Raw genomic sequence first — 18,157 nt, 5'->3', positions numbered from 1 at the left:
ATAAAGATTGAAAAAATTTTGTGAAGACTCTGTTTCTTTAACCGTCTGCTGCTTTAACCACATTTAAATAATTAATCAATTTTCTTTAAAAAAATCCAGATAATTTACTCACCACTATGTCATCCAAAATGGTAATGTCTTTCTTTGTTTGGTCGAGAGGAAATTGTGTTTTTTGAGGAAAACATTCCAGGATTTTTCTCATTTTAATGGACCCCAACACGTAACAGTTTTAATGCAGTTTAAATTTGCAGTTTCAAAGGACTCTAAACGATCTCAAACGAGGCATAAGGGTCTTATCTAGCGAATCGATTGTAATTTTTGGCAAGTAAACTAAAAAATATGCACTTTCAACCCACAACTTCTCGTCTTCCTCCGGTCATGTGACGCGCTAGCGCGACCTCACGTGACGTCATCACGCCAAGAGGTCATGGATGACATATCGAAACTACGCCCCAGTGTTTACAAGTGTGGAGAAAGAGGACCGTTCCGACGTTGTATGTCGAATGATACTAATTAATGTCTTTGTGCCAGTTTATTGTTTAAAATGGTCTGCAAATGTGCGTTTCATATATGTAACACGTGACCTTGCCACGTCATTACGCGAGGTCACGCTGGCTCGTCACAAAGCGTTAGAAGAAGAGAAGTTGTGGTTTAAAAGTTCATATTTTTATTTTTAATGCCAAAAATTACAATCGTTTTGCTGGATGGGACCCTTGTGTCTCGTTTGGGATCATTTAGAGTCCTTAATTGAAGCTGCGTTAAAACTGCAATTTTAAACGGCATTAAAACTGTTGTTGGGTTGTCCATTAAAGTCCATTAAAATGAGAAAAATCCTGGAATGTTTTCCTCAAAAAACACAATTTCTTCTCGACTGAACAAAGAAAGACATCGGCAGTTTTGATTACATGGTGGTGAGTAAATGACCTTTTTTTTAATGGACTAAAATACTAAGATTTATTCAAGTTTTCATGCATCACTTTAAAAAAGAATTACATTTCCCAGCGGTGTTTAATGTTCTGATCAACAGCGCCACTTTGTGGTCTAATGTATTAATGATGGATTAAATGCAAAATCTGTGGGTTTCACTGAAACAAACATGTGGCTTTTTGTTAGTTTTAATATTTCCTCTTTGGGTGTTTGAGAAATTCATTCACATCTGGATGGTTGACAAATAACAAGCTATTTTCTTTGTTTTACAAATTAATGCTGTGGTTTGAAGGGTTGGTTCACCAAAAAATGAAAAGTCTGTAATCATTTACTCACTCTCAAGACAAAAATACTAAGACTTTTTTTTGAAAATATTTTTTTTGCAGTGTGTCAACTATTTACTTCCTTTCCAAATGTTACATTCCATTAATAGAGAATTCAAGATTAAAACACAGATAGGCCTTCTAGATTTGTGTGATTGGTTTATTACAGTGCCATTCACATTAACTCTTGAGACAGATCACATTTCATCCCTTCCTAAAACATCAGATTCATTCATACACTCCAATGAATTTATTTCTTGTTTAACTGCAAGCCAAGCAAACAGAATATGTTATTATTGCTGAGACTGTTCTGGATTGCACGCAATCCCAAAAGAACCAAGGACCAAAGAAATGACAGTCCAGTAAAAACACGCAAAATGCCTGCGAGCCCTGTGAAACTGAGTTGATCTTAAAATCAAAAAATTGCACTTTCCCTCTTTATACCCTCCTATAAAAAGCACAGAAACGGAGGCGTGAGAATACGTCTCGCTCAGCAACAGTATTGAACTGAATTGAGGCTTTAAATGTGACTCTTATATTATAGTGCGTGAATAGTAGATAGAGTCACCCGAATGAACTAAATAGTGTAGTAAGAAATGTACAAAGGTTCAGTTAGCTTACAGCATGGGAACATGTTATTGCCTTTTTTTAAATGATTGCAATCTTGGACAAAAACACAATGACGGTGGGCACACATACACTATGGAGACATGCAAGAATGTGTTAAACACGTATAACAGTACTTTTTTTCTTCACATTGAGCATGAAAACAGATAATACAAACCCATGGAATAGACATTCGACAATTCATGCATATATATTGCTGTTTAAGTATTGGTTATGAAACCGCAGATGATGTGATTCAGGTTTCCCAGTAAAGATAGAATATGGCTTATATTCTGATTATTAACTCTTCTCGTCTGATTGATCTGTCACTAACATCTACAGCTCTCCACGAATCAAAATGGGTGAAAAGTGAATGGATTAGTCAGGTGTACCGTAATTTGCTCTACCGTGCTCGCTCTCTCTCTCTCGGCCGAAGTCGGTACACACTAAAATAACATCTAAAGCGGCGTGTGCTCGTGGTCGTTTCTGAGTATTACTTCCTCAGCATGTCCTGCAATGGGCCGGGTAGATACTTCATCATCGTATCCATAATGTTTTCCTCCTCGTCCTCGTCCCCGCAGCCGGACGGTACTGCTTTTTTGGGACGGGTCAGACTGCCTTCGCTCGCTTGCTCCATAGCTGCCTGTGCTTCGGCCTCCGCCTCCTCTCGTTTCTTAATGCCGTACTAACACAAAAATCAAAACACAGAGGACACCATTAAAAACACATTAAAAAATAAAACCACATGTTGTCAGTTAAAAATACAATCTGCAGGTGTTTTGGGCCTTATTCCAGTAGGATTTAATGGTTTTTATGTCCGCCAAATAACATTGCAACAATTAAACTCAACACATAGCCGACCCTTCCACCATTATAGTTTCGATTAAAAATAAAAACAATTCCCATTTTAACCATTAAATCCATTAGATTTTCTGTTTAAACAGAGCTATACTGAAAACTAATGTTAAAGTAATTAGTATGCGACCACAACAATGCCTTTACCAACATAAATTTGGTACTAACTTTGTATTAATTTTTCACATAATTTTTCACAATCTGAATGGATTTGGGGAAACATACATACACTCTAAAAAAATTTGTGCTAAATAGCACTAAAAACTCTTAATTATATAGGGGAACCATTTTTAGTGCTATAGCACCTATAGAGCACCTATTAAGAACCATCCGGGGGTGATATAGCACCACTATAGAACCAGATATGGTTCTATACAATATGGTTCTACATAGGTGCTATATGGCACTTAAAATGGTTCCCCTATGATTACGAGCCAGTGAACCACTTTTGGTGCTGTACAGAATTTTAACTTTGGTGTTTACTGTTGTGTAAAAAAATTATGGTAATGAGTGTTACTTTATGCAAGGTTGAGGTTGACTTTATGCAAATGGCGTTTCGCTGACTCTTAATCTAACCTTGTCTCTGATGCCCTGTCTTATGACTTCCCGCTCTGCCTCCATTTTGGTATGTTTGGCCTTCCTCTCTTCCTCCTCCTGTCGCAGAGCTTCCTGTCTCTGCTCTTCTTTCTCTTTTTCCGCTTCAGGGTCTTTATCCTCATCTCCCCCCATCATTTTACCAACATCAGGAGGACCTCCTTCACACAAACAAGAAATGAGATATTAGGCATACTGTGTATATATACTGTACGAATGCATATGTTAAATTTATCTGCAAACTGACTTTGGTTTTTAGATCATGCCTGCATTGTCAATTACAAAAATCTATTGTTGCAAAATTGCATTTCATTATTTAGGTATCTGTGGTTGGTTTGGCACTATACTCTTGATTGTTATGGAGATATACAGCGGGGAAAAATCAGTATTTGACACATCAGCATTTTTATCAGTAAGGGGATTTCTAAGTGGGCTACTGACAAAATTTCCACCAGATAGCCATCAAGCCAAATATTGAATTCATGCAAAGAAATCCGAACATTTAAGTATACAAGTTGAGTCATAATAAATAAAGTGAAATGACACAGGGAATAAGTATTGAACACAGTTTATTTAATACTTTGTAGAAAATTACAGCTTCTAGACGCCTCTTGTATTGAGAGACCAGTCATCTGCATTGCTCAGAAGTGATTCTGGCCCATTCTTCCACACAAATGTTCTTTAAATTTTGAAGATTCCTTGGGCCTCTTTTATGAACTTTGATCTTCAGTTCTCGCCATAGATTTTCTATGGGATTTAGTCTAGATCAGGTGATTGACTGGGCCATTCAAGCAACTTGATTTTCTTTCTTTGAAACCACTTCCTTGTTTCCTTGGCCTTGTGTTTGAGATCATTGTCTTGATGAAATGTCCACCCTCTTTTCATTTTCAGGTTTCTGTCCCGGTACATTTCTACATTCATCCTGCCTTCAATAATATGAAGTCTGCCATTACCCCTTGCTAAAAAAAGCAGCCCCAAACCATAATGCTTCCACCCCCAAACTGAACTGTTGGTATGGTGTTCTTGGGGTGGTGGGCAGTGCCATTTCTTCTCCAAACATGGGGTGTGGAATGGCTGCCAGAAAGATCAATCTGACCATACTATAATCTCCCAATAATGCACAGGCTTCTTCAAATGCTCTTTCGCAAACTTTAACCAAGCCACAACATGCTTTTTGTCCAGCAATGGAGTCTTGCATGGTGAGCGTGCATGGATGCCATGGCGGTTCAATGCATTGCTTATAGTTTTCTTTGAAACAACAATACCTGCTGATGCAAGGTCTTCCTGATGTTCTGCCTGAGTGGTTCTTGGCTCTCCTGATTATTCTTTGAACTCCTCGGACAGGGATATTACGTGGAGCACCTGATTGTGGCCAGTTTATGGTGAAGTGATGCTCTTTCCATATCCGGGTAATAGTAACAGTGCTCACAGGAACATTCAGCATTTCGGAAATGTACCTATAGCCATTCCCATCAAAATGCTTTTCAACGATAAGATTACGAAGATCTTGAGAGAGTTCTTTGCTTTTACCCTTCATGAAGTCTTTCATGTGTGCCTCCTGGGTAATAAGAAGCCTTTATAGGTCATCAATTAGGACTAAAGCAGCTGATATCAATTAGTACTGATAGGGGGCAGAGTTTCTCTCTCAATACTGGAAGATTTCAAGTGATCAACTGGCTTTCTATGCCATTTTGCACCTTGTTCTCTTCATGTGTTCAATACTTATTCCCTGTGTCATTTCATTTTATTTAATATGACTCAACTTGTATACTTAAAGGTATAGCGGAAGATTTTCGTTTTCCGGGTGGATCACCACTGTTATTGGTCATCCCAGATGTCAATCATTCTGATTATATGTTGACGTATAACTGTCGTACGTGCTCGCCTCTACGTTCGCTTTCTGCACATGCGCACTTTCACGTGTATGTGTGTTGTGCTACGGTTTCAACCATTCATTGAAGGTCGCGTTCTCACTGTTTTTTTTTTTCAAAATGTCTGAGGGTCACAAGAGAAAAAGTGTCTACGAATTGTATGACAAGAAGTGAAAGGACTATAAAGAAAGAAACAAGACCAGAATGTTTATGGGAGACTATTTCACACGCTGGCGTGAGCTAAAAGGACAGGTTGGGTTTCCCACGCGAAGTTTCTACTGGAAAGGTACATTTTGTCATGCTTTTTGGAGAATTCATTTAAAATCACTGCTGGTAAAGGTTGATGTAAGCTATGATTAGCGATGCTAGCCCTGGCACAAGTCACGAACCGCACAGACACGGTAAACATGCCGACAGAAACTTGTAAACAGAGCGAAGAGAAGATCTAAGCTCCTGCACGCTCTCTCTCTGTCTCGTGCACACGTTTAACAGGCGTTACCCCTCGGAGAGTGTTGCGTGTGCATCGAGGGGCGGTTCTTTTAAATAATTCGGGAAAATCTTCCGCTATACCTTTAAATGTTCAGATTTTTTTTGTAGGCGTTCAATATTTGGCTACATCTGGTGGAAATTGTGTGTCAAAAGCCCACTTAGAAATGCCCTTACTGATAAAATGCTGCTGTAGAATAAGAAAACATTAGTGTATATTATTTAGATGCATAATTTAAAAATTAAGGTGCTTCCCAATGCCATAGAAGAAACATTTTTGGCTGAATGGTTCCATAAAGAACCTTTAACATCTGAAGAACCTTTTTGTTTCAAAAAAGGTAATTTGTAGTTTACCAAAAATAGTTCTTCTATCGCTGTGATGAACTTTTTAGGCGCCTTTATTTTTAAGAGTATACTCAGATTTAACAGTAGTTACTTACTCTATAGAAATCTGCAAGATAAATCCAGAAAATCCAGTTTCAGTAATTTCTAACTGGACAAAGCATGTCATTTATAGGAGCAGTTTCCTAGACAGGTTTTATCCTAGTCTCCGACTAAAATACTACAGAGCCCGGCAGGTAACCCCTTGGAGAATAGAAAACAAGACCTGCAAATCTGTGATCACGGTTTTGTAATTTTTCCCCTTAGTTTATACGCCGTACTCACAGATTATTACACTGTTCCCTCAGTTTTACAAATCGTGCGACATGTCATTGTCTGACACAACTGAGTTGTTTGTTCATGTCATGATTCTGCCCTCTTGTCATTGTTTTAGTATTAGGCCTAGTCCACACGGACACGGGTATTTTTATAACCGTGAGTTTTTTCACGCGGTTCGGCCGTTCGTCCACACGAAACCGCAGTATCAGGGCACTGAAACCGAGCGTATTTTAAAACCCCGGCCAGGGTGAGCTTTTTAAGAAACTCCGGTTACAGTGGTGTCGTGTAGAGAGTAAAACCGGGGGTTTTGCCTTGCGACGTCAGAGTGTGCGCCGTTATCCACTGTGTTTGACATCAAGATTGTGCGCTGCCACTGCTTTGTTGATGATTCTGCGGACGTATCTTGCTAATAATAACTGTGCTAACAGGGCTTCTAACATGTATACAGATAGATGCTCAGTTATCTCACTATATTGCGGAACACGATGGGTTATATCCCCGCCTGCTGGTGTGGCATGCTCTTGACAGCGCTTGTTAGCGTGCTTTTGCTTAATCGTGTGGATGGATATTTAATTTAAACCGAGCATGTGTGGATGGGATTTTTTTTAAGGGAAAGCTCCGGTTATAAATATACCCGTGTCCGTGTGGACTAGGCCAAAGTCATGAGGCAGGATCATGACAGGCCCATGTTTTGTGTGAAAGCACTGCCCTTGTTAATGTAAGCCATGTGCTTTCTGTCTCGTCCACTTGTTTCCTCATTAATTATTCTATTATTGTTTGATTCATGTCACCTGTTCCCCTCTTGATTTGCACGTACTTTTTGATTTGCTCCCCTATTTAATGCCCTTGTGTTTGCTGTCTTGTGCTGATTCGTTTTGTTCCAGCCTGTACGTACCTGTGTGTTTCTGAAGTCTAGAGTATTTGTCAAAGTTTATGATTCTGTTTTACTGTTTATATCCAAGTCTTGTTCTTGTCCATGTTAGTATAGTCTTGTTCATCATAGTCTCAGTCATTGCCTTGTTTTACCCCCTCGTGGGTCTTTTGTTTTTATTGTGTCTTGTTTATAATAAAAGTCTTTGAGTTCATCTACGCCTGCGCCTGGGTTCTCTCTTTCTCCTTTTGGAGAATTCCTCAGTTCATTTAGGGCTATTGTAGAAACATGGCGGCGCGAAATGTAAGGAGACCTGCGGTGTATGTGGATAAAAACGGTAATAAGGTAATATAAAGATTATGGTTCATAATGTCTTTAATTATACACCACTGATAATATAGTTATATGTATTATATTGCATTTCTGTCAAGAGATCCTAGCACAAACATTTACTATAAACTTAAAAACACTGTGTCGGTTAAAAGGCAATAATGGCAGGTCTCATCAAACCATAGAAATAATACATTCAGTAGAGCTTGACTGACAGCCAATGGTCTACAGAGCCAACCTAGAGGCACACTGACAAATCCCAAAACATCGGGGGAAATAGTTAGAAAGGTCAGTGAGGAACCTTTTCATGCACAAAAAAATCCAAGGGAATAAGATGCACAGCGGGAAACAGCAAGTTGACTGGTCACAATTCTTTTAGTGCTATTTCTGGAAAGACATAAACAGTGGTGTCAAAAGTATTCATATTCATTACTCAAGTAGAAGTATAGATACTAGGGTTTAAAAAGACTTTTGTAGAAGTTGAAGTATCAACTCAAGCTTTTTACTCAAGTAAAAGTGAAAAAGTACTGGTTTCAAAACTACTTAAAGTATAAAAGTAAAAGTAATGTAAGGAAAAAAATGTCATTAGAGAAAAAAGCCTAGGCCGCACCACAGGGGCCTTCCCTATCTCCTCTAAAAAATGTTTCTAAAGGCCATAATAACTATAGTGTTATTAAAATGTTAAAAAATTTGGGATGCACTAGGGCCAGGGGTAGGCAACGTCAGTCCTGGAGTGTCGATGTCCTGCAGATTAGCTCCAACCCTTATAAAACCTTGGTTACCTGTAGTTTCAGGTGACTTTAACCTTTATTAGTTTGTTCAAGTGTGCTTGATTAGACCTGGAGCTAAACACTGCAGGACATCGGCACTCCATGTTGCCTACCCCTGCACTAGGCTATCTGTTTCAACCACATACGGTATATGCCCATTAAAAATGAACGCATTTCAATACAATGCAAACAAATACATTAAAGCAGTGGTTCTCAAACTGGATGTTGCCAGATGGTGCCAGGGGCCCCAGTTTTATAATATTTTATGAAATACATTACTTTATTATAAATTCTGTGTAATTAAACCTCAGAAAAATAAGGCTACTAAACAAAAGCAAAAAATTTTATAATTTAAAATGTTTTGTTTAATTCAAATTTTAAGTTTTAGAATATTTATGTCAATCCACTGTACACAAGGGAGGCCGCAAAAAATGTTTGATAACAACTGCATTAAAGATCCATATATGTGTACTGCTGAGCATTAACATGTGTTATATAGAGAGGAAGATATAATGACTAGTTGCCTATAAATATTGTAATGGTGCAAAAAGTCAATCTTCAGAGCAGTGCTGGTGGCCAAACTTTTACAGTGGTGCCCTCTTTAGTTAAAAAACAACAAAATCACACACAACTATAGTATGTGTGAGAATACAAATATGCTATTGTTATCATTTATAATTGTATTTTGACAGCAACACAAACTACAATTATACAAATATGCAATTATATATTATAGCCTATATTTCCTCATCTGTACTTGTGTAGCTAATGGACTTTAGTATACTTTACTTTAGTCAGTATATATCCAAGCAATTTTGGAGAATTACTAAATGTCTTTATTGTAAGTAAATTAAAAGTCAGGTTGAAGGAAACAGCTGATGTCTATTAACAAAAGCAAAAGTTGGTATGTATGGTTGTGTTTCATTGATTTAACACTCAAGCATTCAGCTAAGTAGGTTTTGGTAATGCAAATAAAATTTACGGCAGTTATTAGCATATACAAAACAACAATGTCTTTAGCATAGATATCTTTGCCATGCTTCAAAACGCAACGCAGCACAATGTCATATAAGTTGAACAACTGAAGTTACATGATATAAATTGGTATTGTTACACTATTTAAATCACACAGATGAGTTGGTGCCAGCCGCCAGCTATACATTTACACAGGCTTGTGAATGTGAACTGACCTGAAAGTGATGCGCGAGTTTTATTTCGTACTTTTCCATTTGAAGACAGAATGCCGCGTTCTGTTACTGTACAAACAGATGGCGGATGATATCAAAGCATCGCGAGGGGAGACACTCTGCATGCTTTCTAATCGCTCTCGCGGTTCTTTTATGTTTCTCTGTGCAGCGCTATCGAACAAACTTTTGATCATCTGCAGTCAGCTGGGGGGCGGAGATTGCGTACAAACCAATAGGGAGTCGAAATGGTGTATGTTTATACTTCCTATCCAACCACAATCGGATTTATCTGGATGATGCAATTTATCAAGATAGGTTTTTTTAACGATGACAAGCCGGAATGTAAAAAAAGAAAACAAGTTGAAATTAATAGAAGTAACGAGGCGATTTTTAAAATGTAAGGAGTAGAAAGTACAGATAATTGCGTGAAAATGTAAGGAGTAGAAGTAAAAAGTCGTCTGAAAAATAATTACTCAAGTAAAGTATAGATACCCAAAATATCTACTTAAGTAAGGTAACGAAGTATTTGTACTTCGTTACTTGACACCTCTGGACATAAATAAACTGACTTTCAATAACAGACAAGGGTGGCTATTTGGTATTCAGAACTGTTGTCAGAAGCATCAACCTTTGTAAAATACAAACTCAAATGTCACATAAAATTTCCATATGTGGATAAGACCATGGTGTCTTTCTGATGTCACTGATTTGCATCTACTTTAGATGAATATAGAAACTCTTTACTCTGAAGACAACATTCTATAGACGATTTAATCGGACGCACAGTTACGTGCCTGGCCCGAAGTTAACTTCCTGTCTATATTGGTTTATTGATCTGGCTAGTGACTAAACTGACTTCTGGAGCAAATACCATATGGAAAATTAAAATGTTTTGGTTTCCAAAAGACGAGGGGAGACAGTAAGCATAGATCACCGCTATGCGGATTTGGCAGCCAGGCAAAAATGTAAGGGTCTGAAGCTAAAGTTGTATGCATAAATTTTACACTGTAATGTTAGCTCAGTGTAGTAGATGATACAGGTAATTTACTGGTTATTTATTTAGCTTGTTATTAATCTACTCTAGTTGCGATTCTTCTACTGAAAGTTAAGTTTGGTCCACAAAAGCCATTTGTTTATGTTGTCTTGGCTGATATCCAAAAAACTAGCAACCTGATCTTACTGGATTTTGTCCATATAGACCGTTTCAGCAGTAACAACATAAACAAGCGGCTTTCGTCATCAACATGTAACTTCCGGTAAACTCCGCTAAGAATAAATAACAACAAAGTACTTTAAACATAGTTTATTTAACAAGCGAAAAAACAACAACACGTAGATTACCTAGGAAAACAAAACATTTGTTATTTTCGACGAGGTATCTGTTCAAGAGTTCAGTTTACCAACTAGTCAGACCATTAAAAAAACTCAAACCGGAAGTAAAGATCGGACCAAACGCGTATCGCGTCACCGCACGTGCGTCAAATGAAACCGTCTATACGAGTTGGCTAATTCGTGAATCACACAAAAACATGCAATTATTGAAAAAAAAACAATAATGATATGCCACCTCTAACCCCATCCCTAATCCCAACATCACATTGGCAAAAGCAAATCTTACAAAAATTAAAAAATTTGGTTGTACAAATTCATACGAATGAGCCACCTCGTAAAATACATACAAATTGCCATTAGATTGTTTTGGCAAAAATTATCCTGGACCGGAAATACTTTCAAATAGACCACCTCATTCAGACATGGAAATATGATTCTGGGCTCTGTATAAATGCAAATTTGTTTAGATAAAGGGAAGAAAGGAGACATCAGGGTGGTTTCCCGAACAGGGATTGTCTTAAGACACGACTAGGCCTTAGTTGAATTAGGAAATATTACTAGTTTTATCAAACATGTCTTTGCAAAACAAAGGGCACTGATGTATTTTAAGATATGTCAGTGCAAGATGTTTTCAGTTTGGACAGCTCTTATATTTATTTTAGTCTAGGACTAGTCTAATCCCTGTCTGGGAAACTGCCCCATGGAGAATATAATCCAAGAAAACGAAATCCATAAATTAATTTAGTTACGCAGATGATAAGGGAATGTGATTTTACCAGACTAGTTCCTGTATCAACATCACGAATAACGGCTTGTATACCATTATTATCAACAAGTTGTTTCTAATCTGAGGGGTAAGTTATGTTTAGGGTGTTCTAAGGAGTTGTTTAGATTTGGAAATCTTTCTTTGATAGGAATGTTGTTCCAGGCCTAACAAAAGACATCATCTTGTACTGTGTCAGAAACAAATAATGGACTGTGTTCGAATAGTGCACTATTTGAGAGGACAGCCATTTGTAGTGGTGGCCGAAATTATAGTGGACATTATCCAGTGCACTTATTAAATTCCATAATGCATCACAATACATTATTGTGTACAACCTATGCAGACTCAACGGCTGTAGACCCATTCCCTGTGAAGCGTGTGCCAAATGAACTCTTGCATCTCGAGGCCAAAAAGGTGACCACACCACTTCCCCCACTTAGGGGTGGTTTCCCGGACAGGGATTAGACTAGTCGTAGATTAAAATAAATGTAAGAGCTGTCCAAACTGACAACAACTTGCACTTACATATCTTAAAATACAACAGTGCCCTTTCTTTTGCCTTAAAATGCACACAAGTAATGTTTTTAGTAACGCATGTTTGTTAAAATTATATTTCCTAATTAAACTAAGGCCTAGTCCTGGCTTAAGCTAATCTCTGTCCGGGAAACCGCCCCTTAGTGTCTGAATTCACTCACTCATTTTTATTCACTCATTCAAGTGGACTATATTAGTAAACTAATATAGGAAATACAAATGAGCTGTTGCACATCACGACTTCTTTTCCAAGGAAGCACGAAGCGAAACTCGTCAAAACATTGTCGCATGTTAAAGTACGTGCCTGCTACAGATGCTTCATAAGATTTTATGATGAAAGAGACGATTGTGTTTGCTAGATACTCGCTTAGGCTACGTTTACACAGAAACAATCTGAAGAGAAAATGCAAAAGTGGTGTTGCATTATCACTTTTTATTCTGCATTTATACAAGCGTTTTGGGGGGGGTCTGCGTGTCTCAAAAGTGTGTGATATTCGATGTAGTATGCACTCCAGGAGGCTAGGTGGCAATGTGAAGCACAGACACACAACAACACCAAGTCCATGCACCTGCGATCAACCTTCTTCCTTGTTCTCCCAGGTCTCTTCCAAAGCCGTCTGGTTTGCCTCCGACGAATTGGTGCATCAACAATTTGCTAGGTAATCAATGCACCTTCTCTGATCAGTAATAAATAGCTTTGAATATTTCATACAACTGCTGGAAAGACTCTTGTATATTTATCAGAGCTGCTATGGCAACTTGAAGATTCGAAGTATGGAAATAATCCGACATGTTTGTTGTTATTTTCCTGAACTGGCGTATCCCTGTGACGAAAATGTGTACGCGACGAGAGCCACCGTGAGCAGACTTTTGCGTTTTTACCCTTTAGACGGTAAAGCGTTTTTAAGATTTCCACTCTGAAGGGTAGTTTCTCTTTTTTGTGTTTTTAAGCCCCAAAAAAAGCAGTCGCCGTGTAAACGAAAGGCACATCCGATACAATTTTTTACGTTTTCACCCTTGAGCGTTCTCGTGTAAACAGGGTCTTAAACTCTTAAGTTTAGTGTTAAGCGAGTTTATCAGGAACCCTTTTGACGCATGTAACAGGCATATATTTTGACATGATGCACATAGGTTCCCATGACACACCGAACACATATTTTGACATGATGAGGCACACACATTAAACCCCAAACACATATTTTAACAAGGAGGCACCGGCCACCAATGGGAATGAGGGTATAGGGGGCTATTTCAAACACACGGAGACAATACCTGGGTCCACCATCATTAAATAATATTTAGGATCACTTCATTTCATCCCCACTATAGAATTGAAGGGACAATGAACTTCCTAAAATTTGTAAATGACTCAGTTTTTTGAGCTTCTAACCACCCCCTGTTGGATGCAAAGATATATAATCACAAGGGATAAACAGTTTTTTAAATTATATTTCCCAGAGGCCATAATGTTTTAGATTCCAGAGAGTAAATCGAATTTAGCACCATCCAAAAAAGTATGCCGGGAATTTGGGGCATATTTGGTCCATTATGTCGGTGACTTTGATTTTGTCCTTTTGGTTTTATGTGTGCTTGAATTTCAGTACCTAGGAGAGCACTGTGAAAAACTCCCAACCAGATTCAGACAGCGACCAGCAGTATGATGAAAGGCACTATTTGCCTACTTCAAAATGGTAACATATGGTAGCCTACTAAATCTCCATTCTCCTTTTCGATTTTGTACATCTAACCAGATGGCATCAAGGGGGTTTCTTTTTAAAAATGTTTAAACAAAGCTGCCATTTTGTCTTTGATCACTGTCTAATATACATCACTGCTCCGGGATAGGTTTCACCTTGTGTTTTGAAATATTTAGTCTGACGAATGTCTGGGCAGAAGGTGCTTTTAATGCTGCCCTTTGCTGCAGTCAGCTGCTTTGTGGCACTCCTCCAGCTGTGACCTCAGTACAGCTTCTCTGCTGTATTATAAGTCAAATTTGAGTATGAAGCAAATATGAACTGCACAGAGATCAGTGCATTCACACAGCATCACTTTACATAAACAAGCTCTAAAACATATAAAGGCAGTGGCGGCTCGTGACTGCTCATCCGAGGGGCGCTAATTCAAAATAAGTGTTGGGGGTGTCGTGTGTTCAAAATATGTGTTTGTTGCATCATATAAACCATGTGCATCATGTATTTGTCAAAACAAGTGCCCGCTGCACACACGTCAAAACCGTCTATGATAAAAGAGACGCTCATGGTCACAAAATACACGCAAGACACTCCCTTAACAGTAAACTCTGATTATGCATGAGATTATGCGAGAATCTGGCAAACGCGTCTGCAGCAGGCACTTATTTTAACAAGACTGGTGATGCACACAGGATCTCTCGACGCGCAGAACACATATTTTGAAAAAGGAACCACACACATGACGGGCACGGGCTACATACATGTTGTGACAAACTTCGCATCAAGCGCCCTCGAAAAAAGAAGTCACCAGCCGCCACTATAAAGGTGAGAGCTGCTCCAATTATTCCAATAAAAATATTAATGGGGACCCTTACACAAAATGACTGTGCCATATGGTCCTTTAATATAATATGAAAGCACTTATTGATTACCATACACGTAATAGACTTTAACATGACCTTACAGGTACAACTTACATTTTTAGCAGTTATTGCCAATATGACTTCAGAATCTATTCAGCTCAATTTATCCATAGCTTACTTGGTTGAGCATTGCACTAGTAAAGGTCATGGGTTTGATCCCAGGGATCTTACACATTGATAAAATGTATAGCTTGGATACAGTGTACTTTTGGATAAAAGTGTCTGCAAACGCAATGTTATTAGTTAACTTTATAGCTAGAGCACAGTGCTGTAACACCAAGGTCTGGGGGTCGATTACCGAGAAATGCACATACTGACAAAAATGTATAGCAAACCTTGAATAAAAAATATGCATTCATGTAAATGGTCTTTTAATGTACCCAAACCCACAATTTTTTGTTTCGGGTGAAATCACACTTGTTAGTTTAGGAAGCTTGAGTTTGGTGTTTGTCAACCTTGAAATTATTTAGTAAGATTTATTTTCTTTATTAAAAAAAATAATCACTCACAGCAGTGTACGCATCATCTTTCAGGATGGTTTCGCCTGTTAGGCTATTTCTATTTGATAAATTATGTTATAAAACATACGGGGCACCTGCAGCATGCCTCGAGGAAGAAGAATGGGCTAATGTATCCTGTACGATCTGCTGCACACAGAAGTTGCCGTACGCCGTCTAGTGTTGCTTTAAGCTGCAAAAGGACATTGCCTTGAGTGCTTGAAGTTTAACAGGCAACGATCCCAGAGCGCGCATACACGTGACCGCTGCTGCAGCACTGAAGCACTGACTCAAGTCTTTTATTGTAACTTCTACTCACCCGCACGCGCGTCATGTGCACTTACCTCCCATAGCTGCCTTTAATAGGAAATTCATGATGGCTTTTCAAATCCCCTTGATTTTCACTTCCAATTTATGTGAGGAGAGATCTTGTTACAGCCAGATCTGCAAATAAATACATTTTGGTTAATGATATTCTAACGTAAAATAACAAAATAATAAAGATGTCTAAATAATCAAAAAGATATACAGTTAATATATTTGTAAACATTTCTTGGTTGTTCGTAGGCATGACTCGTAAAAGCTCTCTTATTTGTAAACAAACAAATAAATTAGTAATAAATAAATAAATCTAATAATAATAGCCTAATTATAATAATAATAAAGAAATTGATGAGACTGGCTCTGTAAACCATGCATAACTAAATCAAAACGCTTTGTCCTTGAGCGCACGAGGTGCAATGTGAAAGCAATTTTGCCCATGCATTTCCTTCCTTCATTTTCCTACAAACGAAAAATATCTTACAGCGGCAATTGCATCAAATCCTTCCGTGCAACCGATAGTGATATCGACCACTAGCAATCGAAATGTGCTGATCTCATTCGTTTCGTTTGCGTAACTGTCCGTCACCGTCCGTCTGCAATACGCGCATTTTGGATAGAAAATATCTACCTTTCAACTTCCGGAGGTCAGAGATCCGATATGTAACTTTGTCCAATTGACTTCTCTATTACCGTGCCTACCTATTTGGCAAAACCTTGCTATAGTGTACGTACAAAATGTTTTGTGTGAGCAATCGTTTCGACCTCCGGTAGTCTTGTCTTGGTGCATTACCTTATTTGAACCCCCGCCGCAAAGGCACGGCAGTGCTGTAGTACGCGAGTCTATTTCAGCACCACCATCAAATGGACAGCGCCCGCACGCGACCGATAATTACAGCGAGACGTAAAAAATCGGATGCAAATACCTGCTCGTGCAAGCCGTGTCGGCGAAGGCAGCGATGAATCCTGAATGTAGAAGTTGAGGTGGGCCAGTTGTTACCGATTTGTGTTAGTAGCCCGCTATGAGCATCCCTGGACCTCCAAGCGTCTCTTCCTGCTCGCCCAGCGCCTGTCAGTGTGTCGATCTGGGGAACTGCAACCGGAACGCAAGACGGTCAAAACCCAACGCATCACACGCAAGCTTTTACCATCAGAAACATCCCACGTACTCAGGCAGAGAGAGGAGCGATTGATTGGAGGTGCCGGTGAGAAACACGCCTCTGTCGGGTCTTATCAGGTGATCCTGTTGGGAGCTTCAGATAACAGATGCTTTCAGACTTGGTGGAGAATGAAGGATGAAAGGACCTTCACCATCAAGCCGGGGTCTCGTAACGCGCCGCGAAAGTGCTGAATCAGGATCGATGGCTCAGACTGGGTTTGCTCCACACAGGTACTTATCCACAATAACAATGACCACAACACGTGACACGTGTATGTACAGTGATCCTGGGAATATAACTAAATGTATGGCATTGCATAATGAAATAGTAAACATATTTGCATTATTTTTAAAGAAATTTACAAGCAAGCAAATCATTTCACAAAAATACATTTTCATATAATAAAACAATAGATATTATTATTATTATTAGTGGAACATGTAAATGGGTAACTACACCATGAAAATTGGTTTTATACATGCAAAGTTTGTTGGGACTAGTTGGCTGAATAACATTTAATGTTCTATTAGTATATATGCAATAAAACCTAACATATATCTGACATATTGGGCTACTGTATACTTCCCAACCTTTACCTTTGTTAACGTGATAGTGCCAAATAAACACATCTGCAGTTCATGTTAACAGCACTGCCGCATTAAATTTTTTCACACAATAAAAAAAAGTTGATTGAAACAGTAGTTAAACTGTCGCATGCACTACTTCACACATCATTCCAGCAGTATCCATTTTCTGGGACACCTGTTACAATACGTGCAGCATTGACGAACTGGATTCATGTGAAATTGTTACCACTCCACCCATACATAAAAGAAAGCAACAAAGAGAAAGACAGGCATACTGCATGAATACCTTTAAAGCTGTGAGAGCACACGCTACTTGCAGTGCAGAGATGAAAACAGCAAACTGTCACTCAAATCCCAAATTTCCCTTGCATATTCAACAAATACCTAATTAGTGTTTCAATATGTTTATGCAAAAACTGTCTGACACTATAAGAGTTAACAGTCAGAAAGATATAATGGTGTTTTTGAGACAGGACATGACTACACAATTCACACATTCCCTCACACTTAGGGTAACGCTGCACTGCGCCAAGTTTCTCTTGACAGACATAACATCTTCCTGTTGCTGTAGTGTTTATAAAAACAGGCTGGATGCAACTGGACCCCATTGAGACATGAAAATATTTGATATTACATTATTCTCTTTACTGTAGAAAAAAGCTCACGCAGTATAATACTGATTTTCTGAGATTTGATATAGTGCATAATAGTGGATAGTCATATATCAGTGAGGACAGCCTTCAAAATGGTTAGTGATATGTTATCTTTTTTAATAAGCAGACCTCCACTATTCTTCATTTCCTTTTTTACACAGGCATATTCATCTAGATTTTTTTACATTACACCATGAACAATAAGGCCCTCAG

At 38.5% G+C, this 18,157-nt stretch overlaps 2 protein-coding genes across 5 annotated transcripts in view; one reads left to right on the top strand and one right to left on the bottom strand.

The window, feature by feature from the left end:
* Positions 1-1,389: 1,389 nt before the first annotated feature.
* On the bottom strand, positions 1,390-16,612 carry cplx2a (complexin 2a). 3 transcript variants are annotated; one of them, XM_055205838.2, is made up of 4 exons: positions 16,471-16,612; positions 15,568-15,667; positions 3,288-3,466; positions 1,390-2,541 (listed from the first exon to the last, which is right to left on the bottom strand). In XM_055205838.2, the coding sequence occupies exons 2-4, from the start codon at positions 15,596-15,598 to the stop codon at positions 2,350-2,352; spliced, it is 402 nt and encodes a 133-aa protein (XP_055061813.1). In that variant the 5' UTR covers positions 15,599-15,667; positions 16,471-16,612; the 3' UTR covers positions 1,390-2,349. The 3 variants fall into 3 exon arrangements, with proteins under 3 accessions (XP_055061813.1, XP_055061815.1, XP_055061814.1); XM_055205840.2 differs by lacking the exon at positions 16,471-16,612 and adding an exon at positions 16,176-16,292; XM_055205839.2 differs by lacking the exon at positions 16,471-16,612 and adding an exon at positions 16,029-16,169.
* Positions 16,613-16,796: 184 nt separating this feature from the next.
* The window catches only part of gne (glucosamine (UDP-N-acetyl)-2-epimerase/N-acetylmannosamine kinase), a 40,702-nt gene continuing 39,341 nt past the window's right edge, over positions 16,797-18,157 (top strand). Inside the window, exon 1 of one of the 2 annotated variants that reach the window (XM_055205837.2) lies at positions 16,797-16,934. The gene's annotated coding sequence lies outside the window, so the exon portion shown is untranslated. The remainder of the gene's footprint in view (positions 16,935-18,157) is intronic. The other variant, XM_055205834.2, reaches the window with a different exon arrangement.

The sequence above is a fragment of the Misgurnus anguillicaudatus genome, chromosome 3, assembly GCF_027580225.2.
Source record: "Misgurnus anguillicaudatus chromosome 3, ASM2758022v2, whole genome shotgun sequence".
NCBI lineage: Eukaryota > Metazoa > Chordata > Actinopteri > Cypriniformes > Cobitidae > Misgurnus > Misgurnus anguillicaudatus.
This window is presented reverse-complemented; position numbering and strand designations above follow the sequence as displayed.